This window comes from Castor canadensis, chromosome 13, assembly GCF_047511655.1.
Source record: "Castor canadensis chromosome 13, mCasCan1.hap1v2, whole genome shotgun sequence".
Lineage (NCBI taxonomy): Eukaryota > Metazoa > Chordata > Mammalia > Rodentia > Castoridae > Castor > Castor canadensis.
Genome location: NC_133398.1, coordinates 21,502,388 through 21,530,079, shown reverse-complemented (window position 1 = coordinate 21,530,079; position 27,692 = coordinate 21,502,388). Strand labels below are relative to the sequence as shown.

The following is a 27,692-nucleotide window of genomic DNA, read 5'->3' as shown; positions in this document are numbered from 1 at the left end:
AGGGATCTTTGTTGATTGGCACATGATAAGCACTCAGTAAATACTTGAAAAAAAGAGTTTCATGAACGTGACAGGGATCAACCAGACGTTATATAATTAGGGTCTCTTAGTCGAGACAGGAAGAATGACGTTACCTCTAGTGGCAATTATCTTTTAAAACCAGAGAGTTTAACAGTGCTACTGTGCTTCCTTAAGGATATCTCACATTTTTCCAAAAATATATTTATTTTTAAAAATGAAAATCAGATAAGCTTTACACAGTCAAATTTTCCAGAGACAAACCACAATTTGGATTCCAGCTTAGCATGAGAGTTGAAGATCAGTAATTTCATACACAAGTTACTTCTTTCTGCAGGAGGTAAAACATTCTGCTTGACTGCAACCACTCAATTCTCTATATCTGATTTGTACATCTGCCATCATTTTATTCCATGCCAGGACTGTGGCATGCAAAAAACTCTGTCACTAAAATTCAAAACTTCCAAACTGAGATGAGCGATTGTTGGGCTTGGGTTGGGGTTTGTAACCAATTCGATCATTAATCATTTGTTCCCGGCTCTTGGGGTCACCACTGAGCCCAATGGCTCCTTCTCCATCACTGCCTCCTACAATGTCCACATCTTCCTTCTGTTTCTTACGGGTCTGAAAGTACAAAAATTTTAGGATTTAAAGCAACATTCTTTTGATTATCAAGTGTTTATTTAGCACTCACCATGTACTAAGCATGGAATAAAGGTGGAGTTAGAGTCTAATAAACAATAAACTGAAATCCTAGGTTTAAGATCGTTACAAGTACTCCAGAATGCCATAGTTTAATAGAGAAATGGAAAAATAGACTGTTACAGCATAGGATGATCAGGGCTATGTCAGAGGGCAGGAAGTCTGCACTGCCAGAGAGACACAAAGAAGAGGTGAGGACTTGGGGGATGTGGTAGAGAGGACTCAGCAGGAAGCTTCAACTGGAAAAACATGGAAGTGTTAGTGTAAGGGGCAGTGAGGTGTTTCAGTAAATATGTTATTCAAGAGAACAAACTGAAAGTAACATGACTGGTAAAACAATAACTGCCAAAAATCCACAGCCTGGCTGACTATGAGACTACAGGTAACACTAGGAGGGCTTATGCTGTCTTATCAAAAGGTCTGAGTTTGGGGGCTTTACTCTGGCTTTTTATTTTCTAAATAGTTAAATTTTCCTTTTTTTATTCTTGGTATTACTACCACAGTTTACAAAACAATAAACGTAATATAATGAAAAGAAAAGCAGCTACAACAGATACAAAACCTTAGTGTACACCCAACTGACACTACACTGCATTAATCAGTAGCTGTGCTTGTTGAAAACTGCTGCGACTGACCTGAACAAGGTTCCCTGTTTAAGCTGCAGTTAGCTTGTAGATTACGAGCCATTATTCTCTCTGTGACAGATTTTTACAGTTCCTCTAATGCACATAAGATGACTGTCTCAAAGTAATGTGCAGTTTTCCTGACACCTCTCTCCCCCCGCTAAGAACGGCAGCCCTATACTGCCTCGTTTAGAACTCTGTGACCATATCCACACCACAAGGACTATGTGAGCTTCTTTGACTAAAATCATGATTCCCAAATCATTATAGTTCCCACCACCACTATAGTTATCCAAAATTTCTACCATTATAACCACAACCTCCACCATCACAATCACCATATCTACTACCCTGGTTTCCATATCCTGGCCCTCTACCAGGATCTCTTCCAGATCACTTACAGCCACCACTGCCTCCTCCATAACTTCCCTACTGCCACCACCTCTACCACCACGGCCTCCTCTTCCACCAGTTTCCACCATGGGCAAAATTAACTTCCACTACTTTCAAAGTTTCTTCCATGACCCAGATCTACGTTCATGGCCTCTGTAATCCAGTGGATTTCATCTCTTGCTTAGAAAGGACTTTTTCCACTTCACAATTATGCCCATTAGCAGTGTGGTGTTTCTGAATAAGAATTTTATGAAATGTGTCATGATCTCTTTTTTTACTCTGTTTTCCATAACTTCTGTTTTCAGTTTTGGCTAAAACTGAAAGTTTATCAAAAATTATACTCTTCTGTACCTTCTTTAATACTGACAAAATCTTCACTGTTAGGCTTACAAACTCTCTCTAGAAACAACTCTTTGGCTCCACTCTACCCCCATCAACCTTGCCTGATCAGTCACATCGTACTGCATCTACCTCTTCAACACCGGACGAAGTCAGAAAACCAAAACCCAAGGAACACTGTGCTGCAGGGCCGCGAGGAGGAAGTGGGGGTAGTGTCTCTCAATACTAGATGATCTGCGAGGGTGCCCCATCTCCCCAAATGTTCTCTTACACTACCATAAGTACTTTCAAAACTCAACCCAATAAAGCCCCACTAATAAAGTCTTCTCAAGTGCTCTGTTTCCTTTCATTTATGACCCTTCTCCTTCCTGTGGCAGCAGCAATGGCTGGTGACCAAACTGTGGTTTTATTGCCATTTTGAGACTGGACCCTTCCAATTCAAATTTAATATGGATGAGAGAAAGAGCCAAGCTTCATTTTGCTTGCAAATAAAAGACTTGGCTCTTAAGTCACAAGTTGAATATAGAATTCAATGTTTGATCGTCTTCAAAAATGAAACTAACACTTCTCCTATAACTACCACCGTAGCCAGGCACCAGTGACTCACTCCTGAAATACTAGCTACTTGAGAGGCTGAGATCAGGAAGATCATGGTTTGAGGCCAGCCTGGGAAAATAGCTTGCAAGACCCCATCTCCAAAATAATGGGAACAAAATGGATTTAGAGGTGTGGTTCAAGAGGTAGAGTGTCTGTTTTACAAGTTCAAACTCCAGTCCTACCAAAAAAAAGAAGCTGGTAATAAGTTTCTTTAAAAGAGTAAACTGAAATTTTATTTGGAGTTCCTTCTAGAACAAATCAAGTACTCCAAGCACTGAAGTACCACCATTCTACACCATGTACTGATGAAATATGAGCATTTAAATACCAACATCAAAGTATTACTGTAAATCAAATATGGTTTCAGTAATCCCTATCTGAAATGGTTGCACAGAAGATTTCTGGTTTCAGAGTTTTCTGATTTGGGAATATTTGCATTGATTAGCATCCCTAATCAAAAATCCAAACTCTATAATGCTCCAAAATCTGACAATTTCTGAAGCTACTTTTTAGGTGACAAATATGACCATCCGGATTACTCTCTTAGCTAGTCTACACTACAAATAAACGACATTAGCAAGTTCTCCCCAAACACCTTTATGAAAACAAGATCTAAAAAGGAAAGGACCCTCTCATTCTCTACCCAGTTGGAATGAGATCAGTTATGTGGCTACACACTAGGAACAACTGCTGACTGTTCCAGAATCTATAGTCACACAAGTGTAATCAAACTAATCTCCATAAAACAAATGAGATACCAGAGCTGGGCGTGGTGACATATGCCTGTGCCAGGACCAGCACTTGGGAGGCCCAGGTCAGAGGATCTCAAGTTCAAGGCCAGCTTGGGCTAAATAAGGAGACCATGTCTTCAAAAACAAGCAAACAAGAAAACCAGTTTCATTTTAGTTTAGGGCAAGACTATCTCTCCTTCCTCAGTTGCTCTAAAACAGGTCAAACCCACTAGATAACTGCCTTTAGTGGAAAAACTGACTTAATAGTGAACTGACTGCAGTCAAAGTTCAGTATGCCAGCATTTTATCAGACTCATTACAACTGAAGTTTAACCATACTTAAAGCTCATACTTAAGCCAGGCACTGGTGGTTCATGCCTGTAATCCTAGCTACTCAGGAGGCAAAGATCAGGAGGATCACGGTTTGAAGCCAGCCCCGGACAAACAGTTTGTGAGATGCTATCTCGAAAAATGCACAACACAAAACGGGGTTGGCAGAGTGGCTAAAGCAGTAAAGCACCTGCCTAACAAACATAAGGCCCTGTTAAAAACCCAGTACTATGATTAAAAAAAAAAAAACCCTCATACTCAATAACACACTATTGATTGTGAGTTGTTAAAAAGCAAAAAATGATGATGCTTGAAGAACACTAAAGTTTGTTAGGAAGAAGAGAAAGAAATCTTAGAAGTATACAGAATACATAGTAAAGTCAATCATTTTTGTGGGTACATGCAAGACATAACAATACAAAATATATACTAGGACAGTTATTGAAAATAGAATTGTGTTGAGCCCACCTTTGGGAACAGATGGCCGAGATCAAAACTTATGGCCCAATGGAAGAAAACAGACACAACACCTGTGAGACAGGTCAGCACAGAAAGAAGAGGGTTAACTTAACACAGCTGGAGGTCAGAAGGAGCTGAGTCAAAAGATAAGGAGTTAACCTGAAGGGCATTTCAGGCAAAGGGAACAGTGTGTATGGGCACTGAAGTTAAAGTTACTGATAACGGCAATAAAAGATAAAGTGGAAAGATGAACAAGGACCAGGTCACAAAAGGCCTCATGTGACATGATAAGGAATTTGAATTTCATTCTGAATGTCACTGAAGAACTTAATTCTTATTAATGAACATCTACTACTGAGTGGCAAAGCACGTTTAAAAACATCTTGAAGCTGGGTGCTGGTGGCTCACGCCTGTAATCCTAGCTACTCAAGAGGCAGAGATCAGGAGGGTCGCCATTCAAAGCCAGCCCAGGCAAATAGTGCACAAACTCTATCTCAAAAATACCCAACACAAAACACGGCTGGCAGAATGGCTCAAGTGGTATACTGCCTGCCTAGCAAGCATGAGGCCCTGAGTTCAAAACCCAGTACTACTAAAAAAAAACCTTGAGCTCCATGGTAGATTGTGGAAACTCAATGAGGAAGAAGACAGACATGAGTTCTGCAATAAAGGCTCCTAACGTAAATGATTTTATAATAAACAAATCATTGAAAATTGTAACATGCTATAAAAAAAAATACAGTGTTTGTCAGTCTAATGAGATGAAGGCCACATGAACACGAAAGACAAATCTAACTTGTTAGGGGCAAAAGAGGCCTCTCACGTCAGGGAGGTGACATTCAAACTAAGACTGGGCCAGAGCAGGAGCACTCCAGACAGAAGGAAGTCATATGTGCAAAGGTCATGGAAGTGACCAACAGTATGGCATGTTCAAAGAAATACAAGCAAGCCAGTATGACCAGAGTATAGCAAATGAGGCAAAGACTGACATGAAGTCAAACTGGACAGAGGTTAGAACACATAAAACCTTACAGACCATGGTAAAGAATGCAGATTTTATTCCAAGTGCAGGAAATCATTGAGGAGTTTTAAAATAGAGGGAAGATATGTTCTGAGAAATTTTAAAGATCATTCTAGATACTTGACTAGACTGGACAGAGAAAAATGGAGGTAGAAAGACCATTTAGAAAGCAACTAAAATTGTACAGGGAGAGATGGTTACTTGGAGTAGGGTTGTAATGGTACAGATCAAAAGGCCTAGCAAGCATGAGGCCCTGAGTTCAAACCCCAGTACCACCAGAAAAAACCCTTGAGCAGCTATTTAGAATCAAAGTACTGACAGACAGAGTGAATACAGAAGGTGAGGAAAAATGAGGTCTCAAGTACCACTGCTAGGTTTCCGGCCTGAGCAACTGGATGGGCACTGAGGGGGCTGACTAGTTTGAGGGGAAAATTGAGAGGTTTTTGTTTTGGTTCGGTTGTGGATTTTTTTTTTTTTTTTTGTATGTGTGTGTGGTGCTGGGCCTCACACACCTCACACATTCTAAGGAAGTGCTTTACCACTGAGCTACATTCCCAGCCCTCACACCCCTCCCCACCCCCCAGCCCCGGTCTTTTTTTTTTCTTTTTTTTTAACATATTAAATGTAGTGGACTGAATAATGGCCCCCAAAGCTGTCAAGTCCTAATTCCTGAAACCTGTAAATGTTGCCTTAGATAGGGGAAAAACATGTCTGCAGATAGGATTAGGGATTTTGAGATGGGAGTATTATCCTGGATTGTCCAGGTAAGTCCTCAAGGCATTCACATATATCTTTATCAGAGGGAGGCAGAGGGAGAATTCATACAGGTCACCCATGTGCCCAGGCAACAAGACTGGATTGATGCCGTCATAATCAAGACAACAACTATCCAAAGTTAGAAGAGCAGAGACAGGGAGTGTCTGTGGAGGGTGGGTGCGTGGCCTGCAGACACCTTGATTTCAGCCCAGGGATACTTAGTTCAGACTGTGGCATATAGAACTGTGAAAGGATAAATATCAGTTGTTTTAGGACACCAAGTTTGTACTAGTTTTTACAGCAGTCATAGGAAACTAACACATTAAGTTTGAGATGCTCATAAAACATCCAAACAGAGATCTCAAAAAAAACCACTGGTATAAAAGGCTAAGGTTCAGAAGTCAGCATGATTATTTTAAGCATTTCCTAAGGGGTTGAAAGTTCTACTCTTACCTCTAGGTCCTTTCGGATGCTCTCGAACTCCTCAATATCATCAAGCTTTAGCTCTAGACGTGTTGGTTTTCGTCGCAGCATCCTGAAATCAATACCAAGAGCTACAGCCAGTGAACGATGAGCTGCTAAAAATGACAAAGAAGAAAAGCTGTAGGAAATAAGCCAGCCTCAAGTATAGTATCAATTTGTAAGCATTCTCTGTCTTTGTACTAGGGTTCTAATTCAGCACTCTAGCACTTAAAGCCATTCTGTCAGCCTGAATATGCACTCCTAAGTGAATGAGGTACTAAAATAATTCATTCAGTGCTGGGGCATGGCTCAAGTGGTAAGAGGGGTTGGCCTGGGAAGCTTGAGGCCCTGGGTTCAATCCCCCATACCCACCCCCCAAAAAAAACCCCTCATTTAGATTACATATACACTTGTAAAATCTTTATGTATCTAATTATTACATTTTTATTACATGATAGAGATCTATAACTCTGTAATTCCAAAAAAACTGTTGAAGAACTTAAAATAACAAGCTGCCAAGCAGGAACCAGCAGCTCACACCAGAAATGCCAGCTACTTAGGAGCATGAGATCAGGAGAATCACAGTTCCAGGCCAGCCTGGACAAAAAAAGTTTTCAAGCTCTCATCTCAACAGAAAAAAGCTAGGTGTGGTGGCACACACCTATCATCCCAGTGATTGTGGGAAGTGTGAAGTAGGACTGTGGTCCAGGCCAACCTGGGCACACAGCAAGACCCTATTTCCAAAATGACTAGAGCAAAAAGGGCTGGAAGCTAGAGGCATGGCTCAGCAGCAGAGTGCCTGCCCAGCCAAAGCAAAGTCCTCAGTTCAAATCCCAGTACCACAAAAAAAAAAAAAAAAAGCTGCTTATAAAGGGAATTCTAGGCAACAATCATTTTAATCACATGCTCCAGTCATAATCAAGGAAATATGCTAGCTAAAAGAATAAAGAGAACTGGGTGTGGTGGTATGTGACCGGAGTACTAACTACTCAGGAGTTGATTCAGGGGGATCATTTGAGCCCAGGAGTTCGTGGTTTGAGGCCAGCCTGGGGAACACTGACTCAAAAAATAAATAAATAAATAAATGGAATAAAGTTAAGTAGTTAACTAGCACATCTTAATTCAGTATAGTTAGGGGGAGAGTGGACAAGGATATTAAATTTGATCTGCTCCACATGAGAATTATCAGAGATTGTCATCACTCCTGGATGCTAAAATCAGTTTGTTAAACTTCATGAAAACTGTGAACTTACCAATTCACAGGATTGTCTTCAGGATCTAAGTTCTAAACAGAAGAGTCATTTGTTAAGCAAACTCCTCCTGTGCTCCAGCAACAGAGTTAAAAGGCGCAGATGCAATCTGTGGGGAAAACAGACAAGTAAACAGAAGATTACAGAACAGTATGGTGAGAACTATAATCAGGGTAATTCAATGATTATCAAATCAGCATCTGGGCTGGGCTGCATGAAAACTCTAGAAAGCTGGCAAAATTATCCTTATTTTACAAAGAAATTCACATAAGAAGTTCAGTTTGGCTAACAATGTCAGACCCCTATAAAAATGGCTAGAGTAAATGATAATGATGTAAATGAAGGTTCTGTTGAAGTACACAAGCTATACATTATCATTACATGTATCAAGGATAAAGAGACTGTGAAAAGTAGATAAAGAAGCTACAGGGTAAAGCATACAAAGAAGAAATATTTCCTTCTCCCATAAAGGCAGATAAGAGTGATATTATCAACACTGACACATGACATTTCAAATTGCTTTGTACTAAAGCAGATACTATTTTCTACCATGTTCCAATGGAGAAAAAGGGTAGAAGAAGCCAAAGTTCCAAAGGGGCAAGGAAGTGATACTCAAAAGAAAAAACGACTGAGGGCTGGGGCGGGGCTCAAGCAGTAGAGCGTTTTCCCACCAAGAGCAAGTCCTGAATTCAAATCCTAGACCCGCAATGAAAAAAGAAATGGATGAAAGGTTTAACTTTTCTGTAAACTGTGAAAACTGCACCACTAGGAGGCAGTATAGATAATGGCTAAAAGCGCCGGCTCCCAAGGCGAAAGCAGAGGTTCTAATCTCACTACACCAGCGATCTTGAATAATAATCTTCATCTCTCACCAGACCTTAGCTTGTGTCTGCATTCTGTTGTTGTGCGACTTGAATGACGTAATGCAGAGTAAGATCCTGGAATGTCAACTTGACATTTAAAGAATAAGTGCTATTAGAATTGTTCGGGGGCAGGGGGGAAGGTAAGGCTGGGGCATTGGGTTGGGGGTGGTCTGTCAAGCTCGGCAAACTCGAATATTTTGAAAATCTCCCCCGCACACCCTCCATATAGGGGTAAAGACCTTGCCATTTCCATCGCGAAGCCCCAGCAACCAGTGGAGCACAAGGCTGTGCACAGAGAGAGGGCTGCTTGTGAGCATTTCCTTGACGTCTCCCTACCCATCTTCTGGTTCTCGAACTGATTCAAAGAACTGGCTGAAGACAATAACATCAACACAATCAGGCCAAAGCTCCTTCGCCAGGTCTTCGCTTTACTTTGGCGCTAGAGGGCTTTCGGAGCTTCAAGCCTCGCCGCGGCCCTAAACCACCACGAATTCACCCAGCTGGAGCCTCCAGCAGGACTTCCGGACAGTAGAGACCAGCCCCCACTCCCGCAGCTCCAGAGATGCACTCCGGGTCTGGGGCCAGGGTTTCCATGGCAACACGGCCCCCTGCTCCGGGATGCCTGAAGGCCTGTGGTATGCCCGGGACCCTCGATTCAGCCCGGAGCCGCGAGACTCAGAGCACCTACCTTTTTTCAAGCTGTGCTCCTTCCCCGAACGTCGGTTCCCACCATGCTAAGCCACCTGAACTACACTTCCCAGATTGCTCTGCACCTCTCTTCCCGCAGAACCTCGTCTCCCGCGAGCTTTTCTCGGATGCTCTGCGGGCCACGCTCCTCGCGGCGAGCAGAACCTTAGCTACTACTGCTCCCGTCATCCTCCGCGCCGACGGGGAGCCCGGCGTCCGCTCTCGACCCACTTCCGGTCAGTAACGCAAGTTCCGGTTTGTTGAGCGCGCTGTGTGTGCACTTTCTGAAAGCTAGAGCGCGGCTTTCTCTGGGGCCTGTCCGCTCCAGATCCCAGCATGGCTTCCTCACGAACCTCCTCTACGGTACAGAGTTCGGGATGTCGGCCTACGCTGGCAGGAGCGCGGAGAGGGTGGGGGTCCCTGCGGGAAGGGGCCGTTGGAGAGCAGGCTAGGGCGGCGGAGGGCGCCGAGGAGGAAGTCGGCCCGACGACCTGTGCCCTAGAGAGCCTTGATTCAAAGCGCTTTCGTGTGCTGTAGCTCTTTTGCACCTCTCTCATTACAGCCCCGAAGGGTAAACACTTCTTCCTGTTGCTCCAAAAGAACCCAAAAGCGGTGCTTTAAAATGGGGAAAGGTCTTGGTCAAGATTTATGTCCTCAGGATTTTAATGAGGCCGGTCTTACTCCTAATCTACTGACTCTCATTTGAATTGAGATCAGTCACGTTGTAATTTGTTTCCCATCAACACCGCGTTGGTTATTTCGGTTATCCTTGGTATTTCCCCATGGATGAACAGTAAACCCTGAAAGTATAAAACCGAAGAGATTGCAATTCCAGCAGAATGGAGAACACATAAACCACACCTGTGATAGAAAAATCACCAAGAGAACGCCACTAGTTTTAGCAACCTTTTATTTTCTGTCTGTCAAGCTTAAGTGAGACTGAAACCCCCACCCTGACCCCAGCAGATCAGTGAAGAACGTTTTAGCTGGTGTCCGACTTGTCTTTTGTTTGTGGAGGAGGAGTGATTGATGCTCAGGATGAGCTTCATCTTTTGGGAAAGCCCGGTAAACTGCTAAGATTTAAGTTTTATGTTAACCCACGTCTTTGATTTAACAGGCCACCAAAACTAAAGCACCTGATGACTTAGTCGCACCTGTTGTGAAGAAACCACATATCTATTATGGAAGTCTGGAAGAGAAGGAGAGGGAACGTCTGGCCAAAGGAGAGTCTGGGATTTTGGGAAAAGAAGGGCTTAAAGCAGGAATCGAAGCAGGAAATATTAATATAACCTCTGGTAAGGTTGCATCTTTACCTTTTTCTTTTCCTTCCCTGCTGTGTCAAACCCCATGCCCTTGTTCGTGCTAGGCAAACTCTTTACCTCTAAGCTACATCTCAAGTCCTCAGGGATTTTTTGAGACAGGGTCTCCCAACTAGCCATCCTCTTGCCTCTGCCTCCCAAGTGCTGGGACTACAAGCATATCCCACCACACCCAGATCCATCTTTGCCTTTGATGCTCCAATTTGTGCTCTGCCTACCCATCTTAGCAACAGCCAGAGTGTGTTTTTCTTACCTATTGTACAGTTTTTCTTCCATGAATTATTAGTAATTTTATCAAGTACATTCAGTGTGTATTTGGGTTCAAATTGGTTCTGTCTGAATTTGTTCATAATGTTTTCTCTTTAATTTTCCAGTTATTTTCCCCAAATTGGAATCTTTTTTTATTATAAAGGTAATATATATAAAGGTTACTTCTGTTTTAAAAGATCAAACTCTGAATGTATCATGTAGAAAATCTTGTATTTCTTATTTGTTGGTACTGGGATTTAAACTCAGGATTTCACACTTGCTGGGCATGTGCTGTGCCGCTTGAGCCATGCCTGCATGCTGCCCTGTATTTCTTATGAATTGGATGTATATCTTTCTGAGGTTTTTAATTCAGCTATTAAAATACATAATTTTTTCTGTAAATGAACCTGTAATATGTAAATTGTTTTAACCTGCATTTTTTCACTCTACACTGTTGAGATTATCTTTCCATGTCAGTAACGAGTTCCACTATATTTTTAAATAAAATTATGCATGTTTGTCATAAGAAATTCAAGCAGAGCTGGGCACCTGTAGCTCACCTATAACCCTAGCTACTGAGGAGGCAGAGATCAGGAGGATTATGGTTCAAGGCCAGCTCAGGCAAATAGTTCATTTGACTCCTATCTCCACAATACCTAGAGCAAAATGGACTAGAGATGTGACTCAAGTGATAGATCACTTGCTTTGCAAGCATGAAGCCCTAGTTCAAACCCCAGCCCCACCAAAAAAAAAGGAAAAAGAAATTCAAGCAGTACATAAGGGTAGAAAATTAAAATTACTCTGCAGAAAGGACTTTGTCAGGTTTCCCATTTGCCTCCCCATACACATTTCTTCTGTACACATACACATTAGTCTAGTGACTTTCCTAACCTTTATGTTGTCTTTAAGCCTGCGTTACCACAATGCTTCTCGTTTTTCATCAAGTTATATGTATTTGGTGTGAGTTTTAAACCTAGTTGCTAAGTAATCCAAAAAGCCTTCTAGTCTTGGGAGTCTCATTTTCCTGGTAACTGTTTCCCAATTTACTAGTTCCTTCACTGGGGACTATTTCAGTAAATAGCTTGATACTTGTTTAAATAAGAGTTCTGTTTCACCATCTGAATAAAAGACCTAGTTAACTGATTTGCTAAAAATGTTCTGCACTCTTTTTTTTTTTTCTTTTTTTTTTTTTTTGGTTACGTGGATTTGAACTCAGGGCTTCATGCTCTCTCCTTCTTGAACCATGCCTCCAGTCCTTTTTTTTTTTCTCTCTAGTCTTGTGATCTATTTACCTAAGCTGACCTCAAACCTCAGTTCTCCCAATCTCAGCCTCCCAAGTAGATAGGGTGACAGACATGAGCCACCAGTGCCCAGCTGCATTCTGACTCTCTAATCTCACCTAGGTCATGTGTATATATAGGTTTAAGTGAAATAATAGGTGGCTTGAACCTTTTTCCTGCCTTAATTTTAAATCTGTTATTTGGGTTGCTACTTGGCAGAATTTAATAAATTGTAAACAGTGAACTGTATCTATAAAATGTGTAATATATCGTATTAGACAGTTGCCTTTCCCTGGGGTCGTATAGGCTCCAGTTGTTAGAAATTATTTAGTTCCCCCTGTTTGGAGAAAATGTGGTGATTATACTGATGTTACCTATTCTTTTTATAGGAGAGGTATTTGAAATTGAAGAGCATATCAGTGAACGACAGGCAGAAGTATTGGCTGAATTTGAGAGAAGGAAGCGGGCCAGGCAAATCAACGTTTCCACAGATGACTCAGAGGTCAAGGCTTGCCTTAGAGCCTTGGGGGAACCCATCACACTTTTTGGAGAGGGCCCTGCTGAAAGAAGAGAAAGGTGCTATTTCTAAATGTTCACTCTTTTCTTTATTAATTCAAGGTTCTCATTCCAAATCCACTTAATCATCTAGCTGAAACTTAGGATTTCACATAGTATTGAGTTGTATTTATATAGTTTAGCCCAAATTTTTCTCCACTATTAATTTTTTTTCTTTTTGGTTTATTTATTCATATGTGCATACATTGTTTGGGCCATCTCTTCCCCCACCCCCCTCGCTTCTAGACAGAACCTGTTCTGCCCTCTTCTCCAATTTTGTTGAAGAGAAGACATAGAGATAATAAGAAAGACATAGTGTTTTTGCTAGTTTGAGATAAAGGTAGTTATCCTTGAGATAAGGAAGTAGTGAAGAGGTCTGGTAGAGGTGAACCCATTCCAGTTGTAATACACATGTGCATGGAAGCAATGCTAGGAATCTCTCTATATAGCTATCCTTATCCACTATTAATTTTTCTTTATGGACTTTGAAGAGAATGCCAGCATATTTCTTTCCCACCCTAGTGTGAAGTTTTGAGTTGTGTAATCATTGGTTGTTGACCTTTGAAAATTTAGATGTCAAGTGCATTCCATGTCAGTAGCTTGAAACATAATAAATGAGGCAGGTGTGGTGATGCACACCCACTTTGGGATAGGAGGATCTCAGTCCAGGGTCAGCCTGGGCAAAAGCGAGAGATCCTATCTGAAAAGTAGACTAAAGTGAAAGAACTGGGAGCCTGGCTCAAGTGGTAGAGTGTGTGATTGCCCCTCATTCAAATCCTGAGGTCAATCCCCAGTACTTTAAAAAAAAAAAAAAAGATGATTTTTGGGTCTAACTGAAGAGCGGCACTGTCCTCAGGCAATGCTCTTGTGATTTTAAGGTTGCAAAATGTCTTAGCGATGGGCTAGTCATATGCAACTGTGGGAACACCCCCCCCAACCCCCACCTCCATCTGTGTATCCAAATAGAACCATCTCTGTCTCCTTACCGAGTTTCTTGGAAAAATACTTTATATTTACTCTCTTAAATTCTTATAAGACCAAATCCTTCTGATTTCTCCTGTCTCCCTAGCTCATTCTCACTTTCTAAGTCTCTTTTTTTCTTTTTTTTTCCTTGCCTAGCCTTTATAGGCTACAGTTCTTTGCCTTTACTCTGTGCTTACCCTGGGTAATCAGATACACTCCCATGGCATCATTTCCTATGTACATTCTGCTGATTCTCAAATCTCTTTGTGGCCTAAGCATCCACAGGTACTTTAAACTTCAGACATCTGAATTAAAATGTGTGTGCCACCCCTTTCCTAGTCACCTTGTAAATGGCATACCATTCACATAATTATTGGTTGAAAACCTGTCTTACACTAGGCATGTTAGTGCATATCTATACTCTCAGCTACTGGAGAGGCAGATATAGGAGGATCACAGTTCAAGGCCAGCCCAGGCAAAAGGTTCTCGAGACCCTATCTCAAAAACAAGCTGAGCATAGTGGTACACATCTGTGATCCCCACTACTAAGGAAGCAGAGGTAGGAGGATTGCAGTCCGAGGTTAGCCAACACAAAAGTATGAGACCCTACATAAAAAACTAAAAGCAAAAGGACTGGGGATATGCCTCAAGTGGTAGGGTGCCTGCCTAACCTACCTTACCTCCTTTGTTACCTGTCAGCAAAGTCTGGTCTTTGTGTGTAATGTACCTCCAGTCTGTTTTTGCTGTATTTCCATTCCTTTCATATCTAGACTGTTGTGATGTTTATTGCTTGCTTCAAATCCTACAGTGAGGGCTGGTGGAGTGGCTCAAGTGGTAAATCACCTGCCTAGCAAGCGTGAGGCCCCAAGTTCAAACACCAGCTCTGCCAAAAAAAAAAAAAAATCCTATAGTGTCTGAGGTTGGTGGTAATAGCACAATGGTAGAGTCTTTACACAATATGCAAAAGGCCATGAGTTCGATCCCCAACACCACAAAAAAAGAAAAGGAAATTCTGCAGTGTCTTCTCATGATCTCTGAGGTCTTCATTGTGCCTCTCTTCCCAGTTTATTACACATTGTTCTTCCTGAACACTCAAGTTCTTTCTGTCTTACCACTTGATTTTTCTCTTTTTGTTTCTCCCTTACCTTTCAGTGCCTTTTTATTCTTTTGTTTCAGCATAAACACCACCTGTTCAAAGAAGCCTTTCCATACCTGACCCCTTACAAAGAAAGTCCCTCTGTTATTATCTGTCAAAGTTTGTTATTTCCTTCCTTGCCTTTTCAAAGGATATACTTTTACTTACTGTTTATCATTTGTTTTCTCCACCAGCAAAGTCTTTCTTATTTCATTATTATGTGCTTTAGATGACTGCATTGAACCCACCATTATGACTCAGGATTTCTACAACATTATGCAATCTTGATTTCCCAGCCTTTGTTCTCCCTCTTTCATCCAGTCTCCATACTTTCCTACCTGTTCCGTTTCTTGAGGGTTTGAACTCAGCTTCATGCTTACAAAGCAGGCACTCTAGCACTTGAGCCATGCCTCCAGCCTGTTTTGCTCTGGTTATGTAGGAAATGGGATCTGGTGAACTATTTGCCTGGGCTAGCTTCGAACCTACATCCTCTCCATGTCAGCCTCTCAAGTACCCAGGATTGCAGGTGTGAGACACAGCACCCAGCTATAAGTATCACATAAACCCTTCTTAGTGTAACATTAACAGCTGTTTGTGACTTGGCCCCTCCTTAAATTTCCAGTCTTATCTTTCACCAGTCCTTCCCCCTCCCTCCATACTAGGCTTGAACTCAGGGTCTACTCCACCAGTCCTTTTTTGTGATAGGGTTTTTTTTCAAGATAGGGTCTCCCAAACTATTTGCCAGGGCTGGCTTCAAACCATGATCCTCCTGAGTAGCTAGGATTACAGGCATGAGACACCGGTGCCTGGCTCTCACCTATCCTCTTCTTGTACTGCTTACTCCATTTGTACTTAACTATTTTATTCCAAGCTCAACTTTTTTTTTTTTTTTTTTTTTTTAATGGCACTAGGGTTTGAACTCAGGGCATCACACTTGCTAGTCAGGTACTCTTAACACTTGAGCCACTCCTCCAGCCCTTTTTTGTGATGGGCTCACATCACTCTGCTCACTGCTGTCAAACTTAATATAATGTACTATAGCTCCCTGTTACTTTCTGCCTTCTCTTCAGAACTGTTCATCATCACTGTATACGTAGCACCTGAATCAGGATCCCACACATTGTGGCATTTAGTGCTATCTGGCTGTCTATGTAGCCAAAGCAGTAGCAGTGCATGGTCTAGCTGACATGGTCCAGTTCTCTTGATCTCTGACTCCTAAGTAGCTGGGATTGCATGTATGAGCCACCACATCTACCCCCTACCAACTTGATTTTTAAGGAAGATTTCTAGAGGTTTGAGTGGTAAGAGAGTAGTAGATGCACAGTACTTCCCCTTGACCTGTGGTTTGCTTTCCACAGTTTCAGTTATGTATAATCATCTATGATCCAAAAATATATTGAGTAGAAAATGCCAGAAATAGACAGTTTATAAGTGTTAGCTTGCTTACCGATGTAAGTAGTGTGCTGAGTCTTGCTCTGTCCCACCCAGAAGAGAATCATCCATTGCCCCGCATACCCACACCTCAGCTAACTTGAAGAAACACATGTATCTCTCGAAAGAAAACCATCTGTCTTAGAACCAGGAGCTTCTACCACATTGTTTCCCTGTAGAATTCGGTTAGTTTTTTAAAGGAATACTTCCTGGAACTTAGGTGGTTCAAGGGGGAGATAGACTCTATTTGCTCCCTTAAGGCATATATTCTGTCTGTACACTGGTACATGCAGAACAATAAAATGTTTTGAGAAAGAAAACAAGCCGCATTCACGTAACTTTAGTATAAATGTTATATTTGTTCTATTTTGTTGTTGTTACTGATCTCTTATTGTGTCTAGTTTATAAATTTAAACTTTATCATAAGTATGTATGAATAGGGAAAAAACACGGTATATGTAAAGTTTGGTGCTCCCTGAGGCTTTAGACATTCACTGGAGATTAGAAATGTATCCCCCGAATATGGCAGGAATGAACTACTATCATTTTTGATACTTTTATCTCAACTGTATTTATATTCTGATCTTTTAATTACAGGTTAAGAAATATCCTCTCAGTGGTTGGTACTGATGCACTAAAAAAGACCAAAAAAGATGATGAGAAATCTAAGAAGTCCAAAGAAGAGGTAGGATATGTCTTTGGCTTCACAGTGTGAACATGAAAGTAACGATGGGATAGTCTTCCCATTCTGTTTTCAGTAGCTTTCTTTCAGGGTGAGGAGCAAGCATCTTTGTAACTCTGACATCCAGGAGTGGTTGTTGAGAGTAGTTTTTGATTCTTGTGCGAATATGGTATAAGTGAATAGGTGAATATAAATGAGATTTCCATTCAGGAAAGAACCATAGCATTCTTGGCATAACATAACAAGAAACCATCTAATAAGACATCATAGAACAATATGATCCTATACCTTAAAGACCCAAAAAACTCTACTCAGAAGCTCCTAGACATCAGGTTGAAATAAAAGTATCAAAATGATACTTAGCCTGGTAGGAAAAAGGGTTGGGGGGTGGTAGTAAGGAATGGGGCACAGGGAAGTGGGGGAGAAATGACCCAAACATTGTATGCGCATATGAATAAAAGAAGGAAAAAAAAAAAAGACATCCTAGAAAAAAATACAGTAGAGAGCACACATGCCTGGCTGGCTTCACCCTATTACCGAAGTAATTGATCTTCGGTAGTTACAATACCAAATAATTGTAGGTAATTACATTAGAGAATTGACAGCTGTGGGAGGGGCAAGCATGCTTCAGCCTTAACATTTCTGCTGTAAATTTGCCTTTCAGTATCAGCAAACCTGGTACCATGAAGGACCAAACAGCCTGAAGGTGGCTAGATTGTGGATTGCTAATTATTCACTGCCCAGGTAAGCAGAGCATCTAGAAAAAAGAAGCTTTTTATTTTTTTTTTTTTCTTGTTTTCATTTAGGGACTGAGAATGGGCTTTATAAAGATGGTGGTGCTTACATGGAATTGAGTGGTAGAGACCTGTGCAGACCCTGTTGACAACCCTATTACTCCTCGTAACAGTGTTTCTGTGTCACAGGGCAATGAAACGTTTGGAAGAGGCCCGTCTCCATAAAGAGATTCCTGAGACAACTAGGACCTCCCAGATGCAAGAGCTGCACAAATCTCTCCGGGTAAGACACTTTCAGCAATTGCCTGGTATATTCGTAGGTTTTCTATTTTGGCCACCCAGAAGTAGGTAAAGGCAGCCACAGTTACTCCTCCCAGATGAAGCTGTTATGTGTGATAGGGGGGGCGCTGTAAGTCACCTATGCTTTGTACTCAGCGAATGCCAGTGGGCCTACTCTTGACTTTTCCCTTTTAATGTAATATGCTATAGCTCTGCTTTAGATTTCTCTCTGGCTTTCTATTTATAGTTAGCTGACTCAGAAGCTAGTGATAATAAGACTGTGGAGTTCTAGATAAGCCACAATTGCATTCATTCATCAACAGTAGTGTGTCTTCACAACATAAGTATCAGTCTTGCCAGATGCCAGTGGCTCACACCTGTAATGCTAGGTACTCAGGAGGCAGAGATCAGGAGGATCAAGGTTTGAGGCCAGCTTGAGTAAATAGTTCTTGAGACCCTGTCTCAAAAAAACCCAACACAAAAAGACTGGTGGAGTGACTCAAGTAGTAGAGTGCCTGCCTAGCAATTGTGAGGCCCTGAGTTCAAGCCCCAGTGTCACCAAAATAAATATATATCTCACACACACACACACACACACACACACACACGAAGAGTCTTGGTGTCGATTAAAGCTGGAAGGCTGCTTTTTTTTTTTTTCTAATGGTAGAGAAGTCAAGTTAATGATTAATCATCATTTCTTTCTCTCTTTTTTTTTTTAAGTCTTTGAATAATTTCTGCAGCCAGATTGGGGATGATCGGCCTATCTCCTATTGTCATTTTAGTCCCAATTCCAAAATGCTGGCCACAGCCTGTTGGTAAGTTTCATTTTCTTTAATGGTGGGTGGGTGGTTTCAGGGGAAAAAAATTAGCATTTGCCTTAGATGTCTAGTGTCTAGTTCTACATTTCCTCTTCTCCATGAATCAGCTGCTAGGGCTCTCTCCACTGTGTGATACAACCGAGCCTCTGATTGCAGGCCTTCATGTTCCCACGGCCCCCAGAGATGCATGACATGCAGCTTATCTGTCATGTTCTTCACACTGGGGTTTTAGAGCAGGTCATATAGTCAATTTATAGACCAAGTAGTAACCACACCTCAGTGTAGCTTTTCTTTTTAGTTCTGTGACCTAGCTAAGATACGTAACCCGTTTATGCTGCGGTGTCCTTGTTTCTAAGGTGTGCTGAGGTACTATTTAGAAAGCTTTTTGCCTTGATAGTGCCTCGTGTGTGGTAAGAATCAGTAAATGTTAATTACCAGTTTTATCTTTTTTTCTTACTTCTCATGACATGCAGAAAACTCTTAGGATGTGATAACTTGTTTCATTGTGGTTTTGCTTTTTTATGGACCATAGCTGTCTAGTGAGGAGAAACTTACATTGAGTGCACAGGAACTACTTGATGAGGCAGAAATTGAGACTGGTTTAGGAGAAAGCTAAGAACTATGCAAAGCCCTCCATCTCTCCAAGCCTAACTGTAAAGTAGAACGGTCGTCCTGCTCGCTCCACCTCACAGCTCTGTTGTAAAGATCCTTTGAAGTTTTCCAAAATGAAAAGTCTTTTTCAAAAATTTAAGTACTTTGTAGACAGCAAAATGCTGTTTGAATATAAGATAAAATCTTTTTGGAGTTTGGAGACAGAGGCAGAGTCTAGCTCAGGCTGGCCTTGAACTTGTAATCCTCCTGTTTTCTACCTCGTAGTGCTGGAATTGCAAGCATGAGTTACCATGCCTGGCAGCACTGTTACTAATATATAATAATAGTCTAATTTGTCCTGCCTTCCCTCACAAATTGATCCAAAAGTAAGGAGAACAGCTTTGTTGTAGTCCAGTAGAGGCCTCTGGTTGCCTGAGATGAGACCTGGCTATCACAACCTCTTCTAGAACCCTTCAAATTAGAGTCTTTTTCTGTCTGCCGCTGCAAAGTGGATTGGGGAAGAAGAAATTGTCCTCTAGTGATGTTACCAAGGTACCTTTCCCTTCCCAGACCAGCCCTGGCTGAGATGCTTTCCTTTGTATTTGATAGGAGTGGGCTTTGCAAGCTCTGGTCTGTTCCCGACTGCAACCCCCTGCACACTCTCCGAGGTGAGTTAAAGCCTCGCCTCAGCCTCAATCTCCTCCCCATGAGCTCCAACTGACGCTATGGCCCAGTCCCCACAGGATTGAGTCTCAACTTGATTTGACACGACTCCACATGCATACAGTTTTGTTCTTAGGTCCAGCCACACTCTGGAACTGTATAATATCCAAGCCAAAAAACACAAAGGTTTTGTGGGGGTTTTTTGTTTTGTTTTGTTTTTCTTTTCATTTTTCATGATAAGGTCTTGCTGTGGTTCCAAGGCTAGCCTTGAACTCATGAATCTCCTGCCTCAGCCTTCTGAGTATGTGTGCTAGGATAACAGCTCTGCACCACCACACCCAGCTTCTACTTTTTTTTTTTTAATATAATTCAAATACTCATTTTAAACAATTCATTTTTAATAGCTGGATAGTCACTTTACTACTCTATATTACCACACGTTTCCTAATGTATACTTATCATGAGTCTGTATTTTGTACTTAGGTTATAAAAAGAAAACTTTTTTTTTTTTTTTTTTTTTTTTTTTTGGTGGTGGTGCTGGAGTTTGAGCTCAGAGCCTCATGCTTGCTAGGCAAGTGCTTTTATCGCCCTTTTTTGGTGATGAGTTTTTTGTTTTGTTTTGTTTTTTTTAGATAGGGTCTTCAAATTAATTGCCCAGGGCTGGCTTCAAACCAAATCCTCCTGATCTCTGCCTCCTGAGTAGCTAGGATTGAGCCACTAGTGCCTGGCGACAAGAACCCTTTAACTTCCATCTCTTACAATCCTTTAGGCCATAATACAAATGTAGGAGCAATTGTATTCCATCCCAAGTCTACTGTCTCATTGGACCAAAAAGACGTTAACCTGGCATCTTGTGCTGCTGATGGTTCTGTGAAACTTTGGAGTCTTGACAGGTGAGCATTACCACTCTCCAGTCCATATTAAAGGAGATAGGTAATTGATTGGCCTCGGCACCTCAAGGTTAGAAATCTGATATTTAACCCCACAGATACTCTAAGAGTCATTGTAACTGATTGTGAAAATAGAATGGAAGATTTCTTCCTTAGATCTATTCTCACCAGAGGAGTTATGCCAAGCTTTTCTTATTTGTTAACTTTGGACCTCAATTTTTGCCTCTAACACAGCAGCCACTATTTCCTGGCTCCAGTTTTTCTGGAAAGATCTATCCTACCTCCTCCTGCACAGTAGGTTAATGTTGTAGAAATGCATTGTTTGGAAGATGGACTGCAGATAAGTCTTAGCAGTCCATTGGGCCTTAGCATACTGCCACAGGGGAGAGGGAAGAGAGGTTCTGTCTGGCAGTACTGCCAAGGACATGCTGTCTTCTCCCATTGGCATCATCTTTTACCTAGGATATATCTTCCAACTACAGGTTCTTGTGTCTTAATGTGCTTATTGTTACTAGGCCCTCTGAACTTTTGGAAGCACCTTGTTGGCTAATAGACATCTGAGTTCAATTGCTTAGTTTTCTTTTTTAGGGAAAGCACAGGAAGGTTTTTATTTCAATTTTTTTTTAAAGAACTAATTAGTATCTCCACTCTTTGCTAGATGGATTCTCACCTACAAGCACAACAAGTTTTAATTGGCTTTGGAAATACTTAGTAATGGCTAGTCCCCTAGGGCTCTGGTTAGCTCTGTGTACACACACTGACAGAGCTTCCTTTTTAATTGCCCTCTTCAGGGTTCATGTTTATTTCCATTCTCTGGGGTTTCAGACCTTTCTGTTGTTGCTGGGGAGCAGAATTTAATGACCATCTAAAGGAGGCTAAGTTTCTCTACTTAGGAGTTCCTTTTTCCATTCGGATCCTTGAAGAGGCTAAGACTTGAGAAAGATTATCTGTAACCCACTTGTACCAAAATTGTTTGATTTCTGAGTCTTCACATGGCTTCCAAAGTATCTTTTCTTCTTAGAATCCAAGCACTACTTTGATACACAGTGACTAGTTTGCTTATCAGACTAAAGTATCTTATTTTTCTCTAATCCCACATGATATAGCATGAAGAGTTTAATAACACAATGAATTGAGATAATGGTCAGAACTGGAGGAGTGGCTCAAGCGGTAGAGCGCCTGCTTTGCAAGCAAGAAGCCCTGAGTTCAAACCCCAGTTCCACCAAAAAAAAAAAGAGATAATGGTCAGTTTGCTCTGTGGGTACACAGAATAGTCCCACATCTGCACAACAATAAATAAATACAATGAATATTTACATGCCTATAATAATATTTAAGTCTTGTATATGCATGGTTCTTTTCAGCGATGAGCCAGTGGCAGATATTGAAGGTCATACAGTGCGTGTGGCCCGAGTAATGTGGCATCCATCAGGACGTTTCCTGGGGACCACCTGGTAAGCCATCCTGCCGACTCCAGTTCATACAGGCCTCTGGCAGTTTGTTCATCCTTTTCTGTTATCTGCCAGGTCATTTTCAGAGCAGAGCTCCTCAAGTAGGATTTTCTTTAACTTGAGTGAATAGGACTCAGAAGAGAGTATGTAATATAGTCAGAGGTATGGGTACTTGCTTTCAAGTCACAGTGAGTGACTTAGAGGAGGTTTGGTTTTGGTTTTGGTTTTTGCTACATATTATATTAAAAATCTTGAAGCTGGGTGTGATGATGCCCTTTGTAATCCCAGCACTCAGGAGGCTGAGGCAGGAGGATCACGAGTTCAAGGCCAGCTACATAGTGAGATCCTGTCAAAACAAAACAAAAAATAAGTAAATAAAATCAGTCTACCAACAAATTGGTTGCCTTTTCTGGTTTGGTAAGTTCAGAGGCTAGGCTATGCTAAAGAACTTTTTCTTTGAGGCATAATTAACATACAGTGGAATGGGTTTATTTTAATGTACAATTCAGTCTTCACAAATGCATACTACCTGTGTGACTCACGCCTCATCAATACAGAGACCATTTCTATCACCCAAGAAAATTCTCTCAGGCCCCTCCTAATCAGCTAACACAACCACTACCTGATTTCTATCACTGTGAGTTAATTCTGTCTATTCATACTGCGTAAACTCATTTGTGTCTCAATTCTTCTACTCAGGAACATCATTTAAGATTCATTTGTGTTGTTACACTTGTCAACTGTTCCTGTTTATTGCTAAGGAATAGTCTTGTGTGTATGCCACAGTGAATCCATTCCAGAATAAAGCTGCTATAAATGTTCTTGTACAAGGATTTTTACAGATAGATGTTTTTCTTTCCTTTCTCTTCAGTAAGTACCTAGGAGTGTAATTGCTAGTTTATAGAGTAGATGTATATTTAATTTTTTTAAAACTTCCAAGCAAGCTGGGCATGGTGGTACACAGCTGTAATCCCAGCACTTGGGATGTCCTGGCAGGAAGATAAAGAGTTCAAGGCCAGCCTGGACTACATAATGAGACCCTGTCTCAAAAAAACAAACTTCCAAACGGCTTTTCAGAGTGTTTGTACCATAAAACTTTCCCAGAGTTCTGGCTGCTTTGCTTCACATCCCTGTCAACATTTGGTGTTATCAATCTTATTATTTTGCCCAATGTAGCAAATGTGTAGTGATGTCTTATGTTTTTAATTCTTAATGCCCTGATGACTATTGGTATTAAGTACTTGCTTATATATTTACAAATCATTTACATATGCAGTGTCCATTGCGTTGCCCTTTTTTTTTTTTTAATTGAGTTTGTCTTTTTTGTCTTTATTTCCTTTTGCAAAGCCATCCTACTACCATTATTGAAGTACATTTCTCTTTTCTCTGTTGACACTGTTTTAGTGCCTTGTTGAAAACATTTGACTGTATTTGGGTCTGTTTCTGTACTTTTGTTCTATTCATTTGTTTGTCTATTTGTTTTTTTATCCCAACATTCAATTCAGGGCCCAGTAAATATACAGATACTCTATGAATGAAGGGAAGTAACAATACAGTGAGGGAGGGAAAAAGGCAGCATAATCTTTGCTGGGCCATTCTTAGGAAAATTAGGAGGAGGGGAGTCATTCTGTTTTTGTGGCGCTGGGCAAGCCCTCTACCACTGAGCCCCACTACCACTCCTGGAATTCAGTTCTAAAAATAGTTACTGGATTAGATTTACAGCATGTACTTAGTTTCTGAGTCAGCATCCAAGACAGATAGGCTTAGTTGGTAAGGAACTGTTTATACCAGAAAGGAATTTCTTGTTAATGTGGTAGAAGGAGTAGTTTTAGAAGTACAAGCTAAGCTGCAATTACAGTACCTTCTACATTGTAGAAACTGAATCAGTCTGCTGTGTGACTTTTTTTTTTTTTTTTAAGCTATGACCGTTCGTGGCGCTTATGGGATTTGGAGGCTCAAGAAGAGATCCTGCATCAGGAAGGTCACAGCATGGGTGTATATGACATTGCCTTCCATCAAGATGGCTCTTTGGCTGGCACTGGGTAAGGCTTCTTCCACAAAGCCAGCGATGGCGCAGTAGTCTCACTTCTTACATGTGCTTGCTTCCACAAAGAACTGCATTCAGAGTGTTCATTTATGTATTCTTTCATCAGGGGACTGGATGCATTTGGTCGAGTTTGGGACCTGCGCACAGGACGTTGTATCATGTTCCTAGAAGGCCACCTGAAGGAAATCTATGGAATAAATTTCTCCCCCAATGGGTAAAGTGAACTCACTGAATGGGGATGGAAATGGTTCTTGGTCAGATAGCACTCCTTGTTCCTAACTTCGATACTCCTTCTGATCCACAGCTACCACATTGCAACTGGCAGTGGTGACAATACCTGCAAAGTGTGGGACCTTCGACAGCGGCGTTGCGTCTATACTATCCCTGCCCATCAGAATTTAGTGACTGGTGTCAAGTTTGAGCGTAAGCTTTCCTCCTGATCTCAGCCTCAACACAATCAGGGACTGTGCTTCTGTGGATTGCAGGCTAGGCCGTAGCTTAACTTAAACGTGGAACTGGAGAGAATTTGACCTCTGTTAAAGGAACAAATTATAATTTCCTTCCTTCAACCATACCCTTAGAGAGAACTATGGCAAAATATGCTTCTTGTTGCCAGGAAGTAAAGACTTCCATGAATGCTTTGTGTCATTCTTTCCTCCATGGACATTCTAAGCACCAAATCCTTAAAATTACTCTGAATCATTCATCTTCCAGGAGAAGAATCAGAAGACCTTCATAATGTTACTTGTTCTCCTCAGTCTGTCTGTGGCCTAGTAGGAATATAGGGTCAGTGTATTTGGGTTTTTCTGAATGTGGAAATAACTTCTTTTGCAATATAATGTTTTGGCAGATTTTTGTGCTTTTATTTTCTTAAGCTCTTTGGAATACTTGAATTCTTCAATCATCTCCCTTTTCTCCCGTAGCTATCCATGGGAACTTCTTGCTCACTGGTGCCTATGATAACACAGCCAAGATCTGGACCCACCCAGGCTGGTCCCCACTGAAGACGCTGGCTGGCCACGAAGGCAAAGTGATGGGCCTAGACATTTCTTCTGATGGGCAGCTTATAGCCACTTGCTCATATGACAGGACCTTCAAGCTCTGGATGGCTGAGTAGGCAAAACCATGGAAGAACAACTCTAACCTCAAACTCTCTCTTAGGAACAATTTTCCTCAAACCAAAAGAACTGATGTTTTGTTTTATCATGTTTTCTATCAATTACCATGTATAGACCCTCATTAGAATTTGATTTTCATAATAGGTGTAGTGGTGCACATCCATAATCCTAGCACTTGGAGCCTGAGGCAAGAAGATCACAAGTTCAAGGCCAGCTTGGGCTACATAGTGAGATCCTGTCTCAAAAAAAAAAAGAAAAAAATTGGATTTTCATGTCAGCCCGACTCCCAAGCAGGAAGTCAAGTCCCAAGGTGATGGTGAACACTTTTCATGGTTTAAAACCTAATTCTCATTTTTAGGTTCTGCCATGAACTATGTAGACATTGTTTTGATTAATCTTTTGTCTGAATACCCTCTTGCCTCCCTTATAGCAGTCAGGATTGAGACTGCTCTTTGCATTTTTAATTCTTGAAACTTGGCATTCCATAACATGGTATGTGCTTCAGGACTTCATGGGATCCAACGAGCAAGGTGACTGGACTGTATTTTAGAAGCCCTCAAGTTAAGAGGGCTTCTCACCACGCATTGGTTGAACAATGCCTGACAGCAAGCCCCTTTCTTCTCCCTCTCCCTTGAGACTGTGAAGCCATAGGCCACAGCTATGCAGTAAAGATTTGCCCTCTTCCTGTGGCGTTCACTTGGAGTGCTAACTGCATCCGGAAACAACTCAGAACAAACATTCACTTGTCAGAAACTGTCTTCCATTTTGCTTTGAAGTTTGGCATCCTTCGTGTTACCCTAAAGCAAGGCCATGGTGTTCAAAAGCAGACACGATGTCTATTTGTCTGTTGTCTACAGCATCTTTTCCATTGGTTATTTAAAGGATGTGTACTTCATGTATTAAAGGATACTTCATGTTGGAGTAACTGGGAAAAAATCCTATTTTCCCATTCCTAAACATAAACCTTTTTTCTTTACTATACACTTGCTAAGAGTAAAATCTTATTATAAAAACTCCTTTAGAAATTACTTTCCACAGCTGAGGCTGTGGCTCAAGTGGTAGAGCACTTGCCTAGCAAGTGCGAAAACCTGAGTTCAAACCCCAGTTTGGAAAACAAAAAACTGTAGTTAAACATTTTCTGAATCCTAACTCTTGGTCCAAGAGGTCTCTCTTTATGGTTTGGGATTTCAGATATGAACTGTTTCACTTTCTGTCTCCTTGATAAACCCTGTTAACACTTTTTTTGAGATAGGCTCTCACTAGGTAGCCTAGCCTGGTCTCAAACTCCCAATCCTTCCTCAGCCCTCTAAGTGATGGAATTACAGCTGTGCACATCAGCTGTAAGGCCTGTTGCCCTTTGTGGCCCATGCTACCTGTGAGCTGTTTGTGGGCTCAGTGATTGTTTCTCACTGGTCACACCGTGACTGCGTTCACCTTCCCACCCACTGCTAGGCTCTGAAATTACACAGTAAATTCACAGAAAAAGAAATTTGGAAGAAGAAGAAAGGGTTGCGTATAGAAGAGAATTAAACAAGGGCTTATAGTATTGTTCCCCCTTGAATGTTCAAAGTGCTTTCATATGCTGTGTCAGAGAGGTTAAGGATATTTGTGTCGTTCTATTCTGGAAATTATGAAGGTGTGTTACGTAGTTAAAGATACTGTTTGTAATCTGATATTATAATCAAACAGTTCTATTCGTGTAGTTGTTAAGCCTCTGAATTCTCAGGTCTGTCCTCTTGTCTGGCACTTCATTGTTTCAACTCTGTTTCCTTCATAGTTTGCCATGAAAAGACATTTTTCATTACCATTTTTGTAGTATGTGTAAAATGATAAAGGACATTGATATATTAACCATGCAGTTTGGATAGCATGCTAACATTTTCAGTTGCTCACATTTACATTTATTTGGGGAGGTTTTTGTTTGTGTTTTGGAGGTGGTTTCTAGATGCAGTGGGGTTGAAAATGTCTCATGGACACCCTTAGCAGAACTGGTGGAACTGAGAAGCACAAAGCCAGACGTGGCAAGAAGAACGTCAGCCACTGCACAACAGAACATGCTCTGCCTAGACAGTATAGCAGGCACACTGGCATGTCTCATCCTCATAATTGCATAAGTTTGTTACTTCCTTTTTATAGGCCAAACTGAGACTCAGTTACCCAGCTAGTAAGTGATGGATCTGAATTTGAACACTAGACTGTCAGACCATTTATGAAGAGATATCACAGAGCTTTATGAAAGAGTTTGGCCATACTGGC

The 27,692-nt window shown here is 41.3% G+C and overlaps 2 protein-coding genes across 2 annotated transcripts; one reads left to right on the top strand and one right to left on the bottom strand.

Annotated features, from left to right (window-relative positions):
- Positions 1 to 190: 190 nt before the first annotated feature.
- On the bottom strand, positions 191 to 9,388 carry Cdc26 (cell division cycle 26). The gene is made up of 4 exons (XM_020160342.2): positions 9,233 to 9,388; positions 7,685 to 7,790; positions 6,423 to 6,547; positions 191 to 642 (listed from the first exon to the last, which is right to left on the bottom strand). The coding sequence occupies exons 3-4, from the start codon at positions 6,501 to 6,503 to the stop codon at positions 466 to 468; spliced, it is 258 nt and encodes an 85-aa protein (XP_020015931.1). The 5' UTR covers positions 6,504 to 6,547; positions 7,685 to 7,790; positions 9,233 to 9,388; the 3' UTR covers positions 191 to 465.
- Positions 9,389 to 9,454: 66 nt separating this feature from the next.
- On the top strand, positions 9,455 to 25,729 carry Prpf4 (pre-mRNA splicing tri-snRNP complex factor PRPF4). Its single transcript, XM_020160337.2, has 14 exons — positions 9,455 to 9,594; positions 10,349 to 10,526; positions 12,469 to 12,655; positions 16,761 to 16,848; positions 17,510 to 17,589; positions 17,769 to 17,862; positions 18,579 to 18,673; positions 19,877 to 19,935; positions 20,700 to 20,823; positions 22,185 to 22,274; positions 24,191 to 24,313; positions 24,425 to 24,532; positions 24,623 to 24,741; positions 25,242 to 25,729. The coding sequence occupies exons 1-14, from the start codon at positions 9,568 to 9,570 to the stop codon at positions 25,433 to 25,435; spliced, it is 1,566 nt and encodes a 521-aa protein (XP_020015926.1). The 5' UTR covers positions 9,455 to 9,567; the 3' UTR covers positions 25,436 to 25,729.
- The last annotated feature ends 1,963 nt before the right edge of the window (positions 25,730 to 27,692 follow it).

What these genes read in the sequence shown, in the direction of transcription:
- Cdc26 (XM_020160342.2), bottom strand. Translation starts at nt 6,503, where the DNA reads ATGCTGCGACGAAAACCAACACGTCTAGAGCTAAAGCTTGATGATATT. An exon ending in GCATCCGAAAGGACCTAGAG is followed by an intron (nt 643 to 6,422) that starts GTAAGAGTAGAA and finishes TTGTACTTTCAG; the next exon opens with ACCCGTAAGAAACAGAAGGA.
- Prpf4 (XM_020160337.2), top strand. Translation starts at nt 9,568, where the DNA reads ATGGCTTCCTCACGAACCTCCTCTACG. An exon ending in CCTCACGAACCTCCTCTACG is followed by an intron (nt 9,595 to 10,348) that starts GTACAGAGTTCG and finishes TTGATTTAACAG; the next exon opens with GCCACCAAAACTAAAGCACC. An exon ending in ATAAATTTCTCCCCCAATGG is followed by an intron (nt 24,533 to 24,622) that starts GTAAAGTGAACT and finishes TCTGATCCACAG; the next exon opens with CTACCACATTGCAACTGGCA.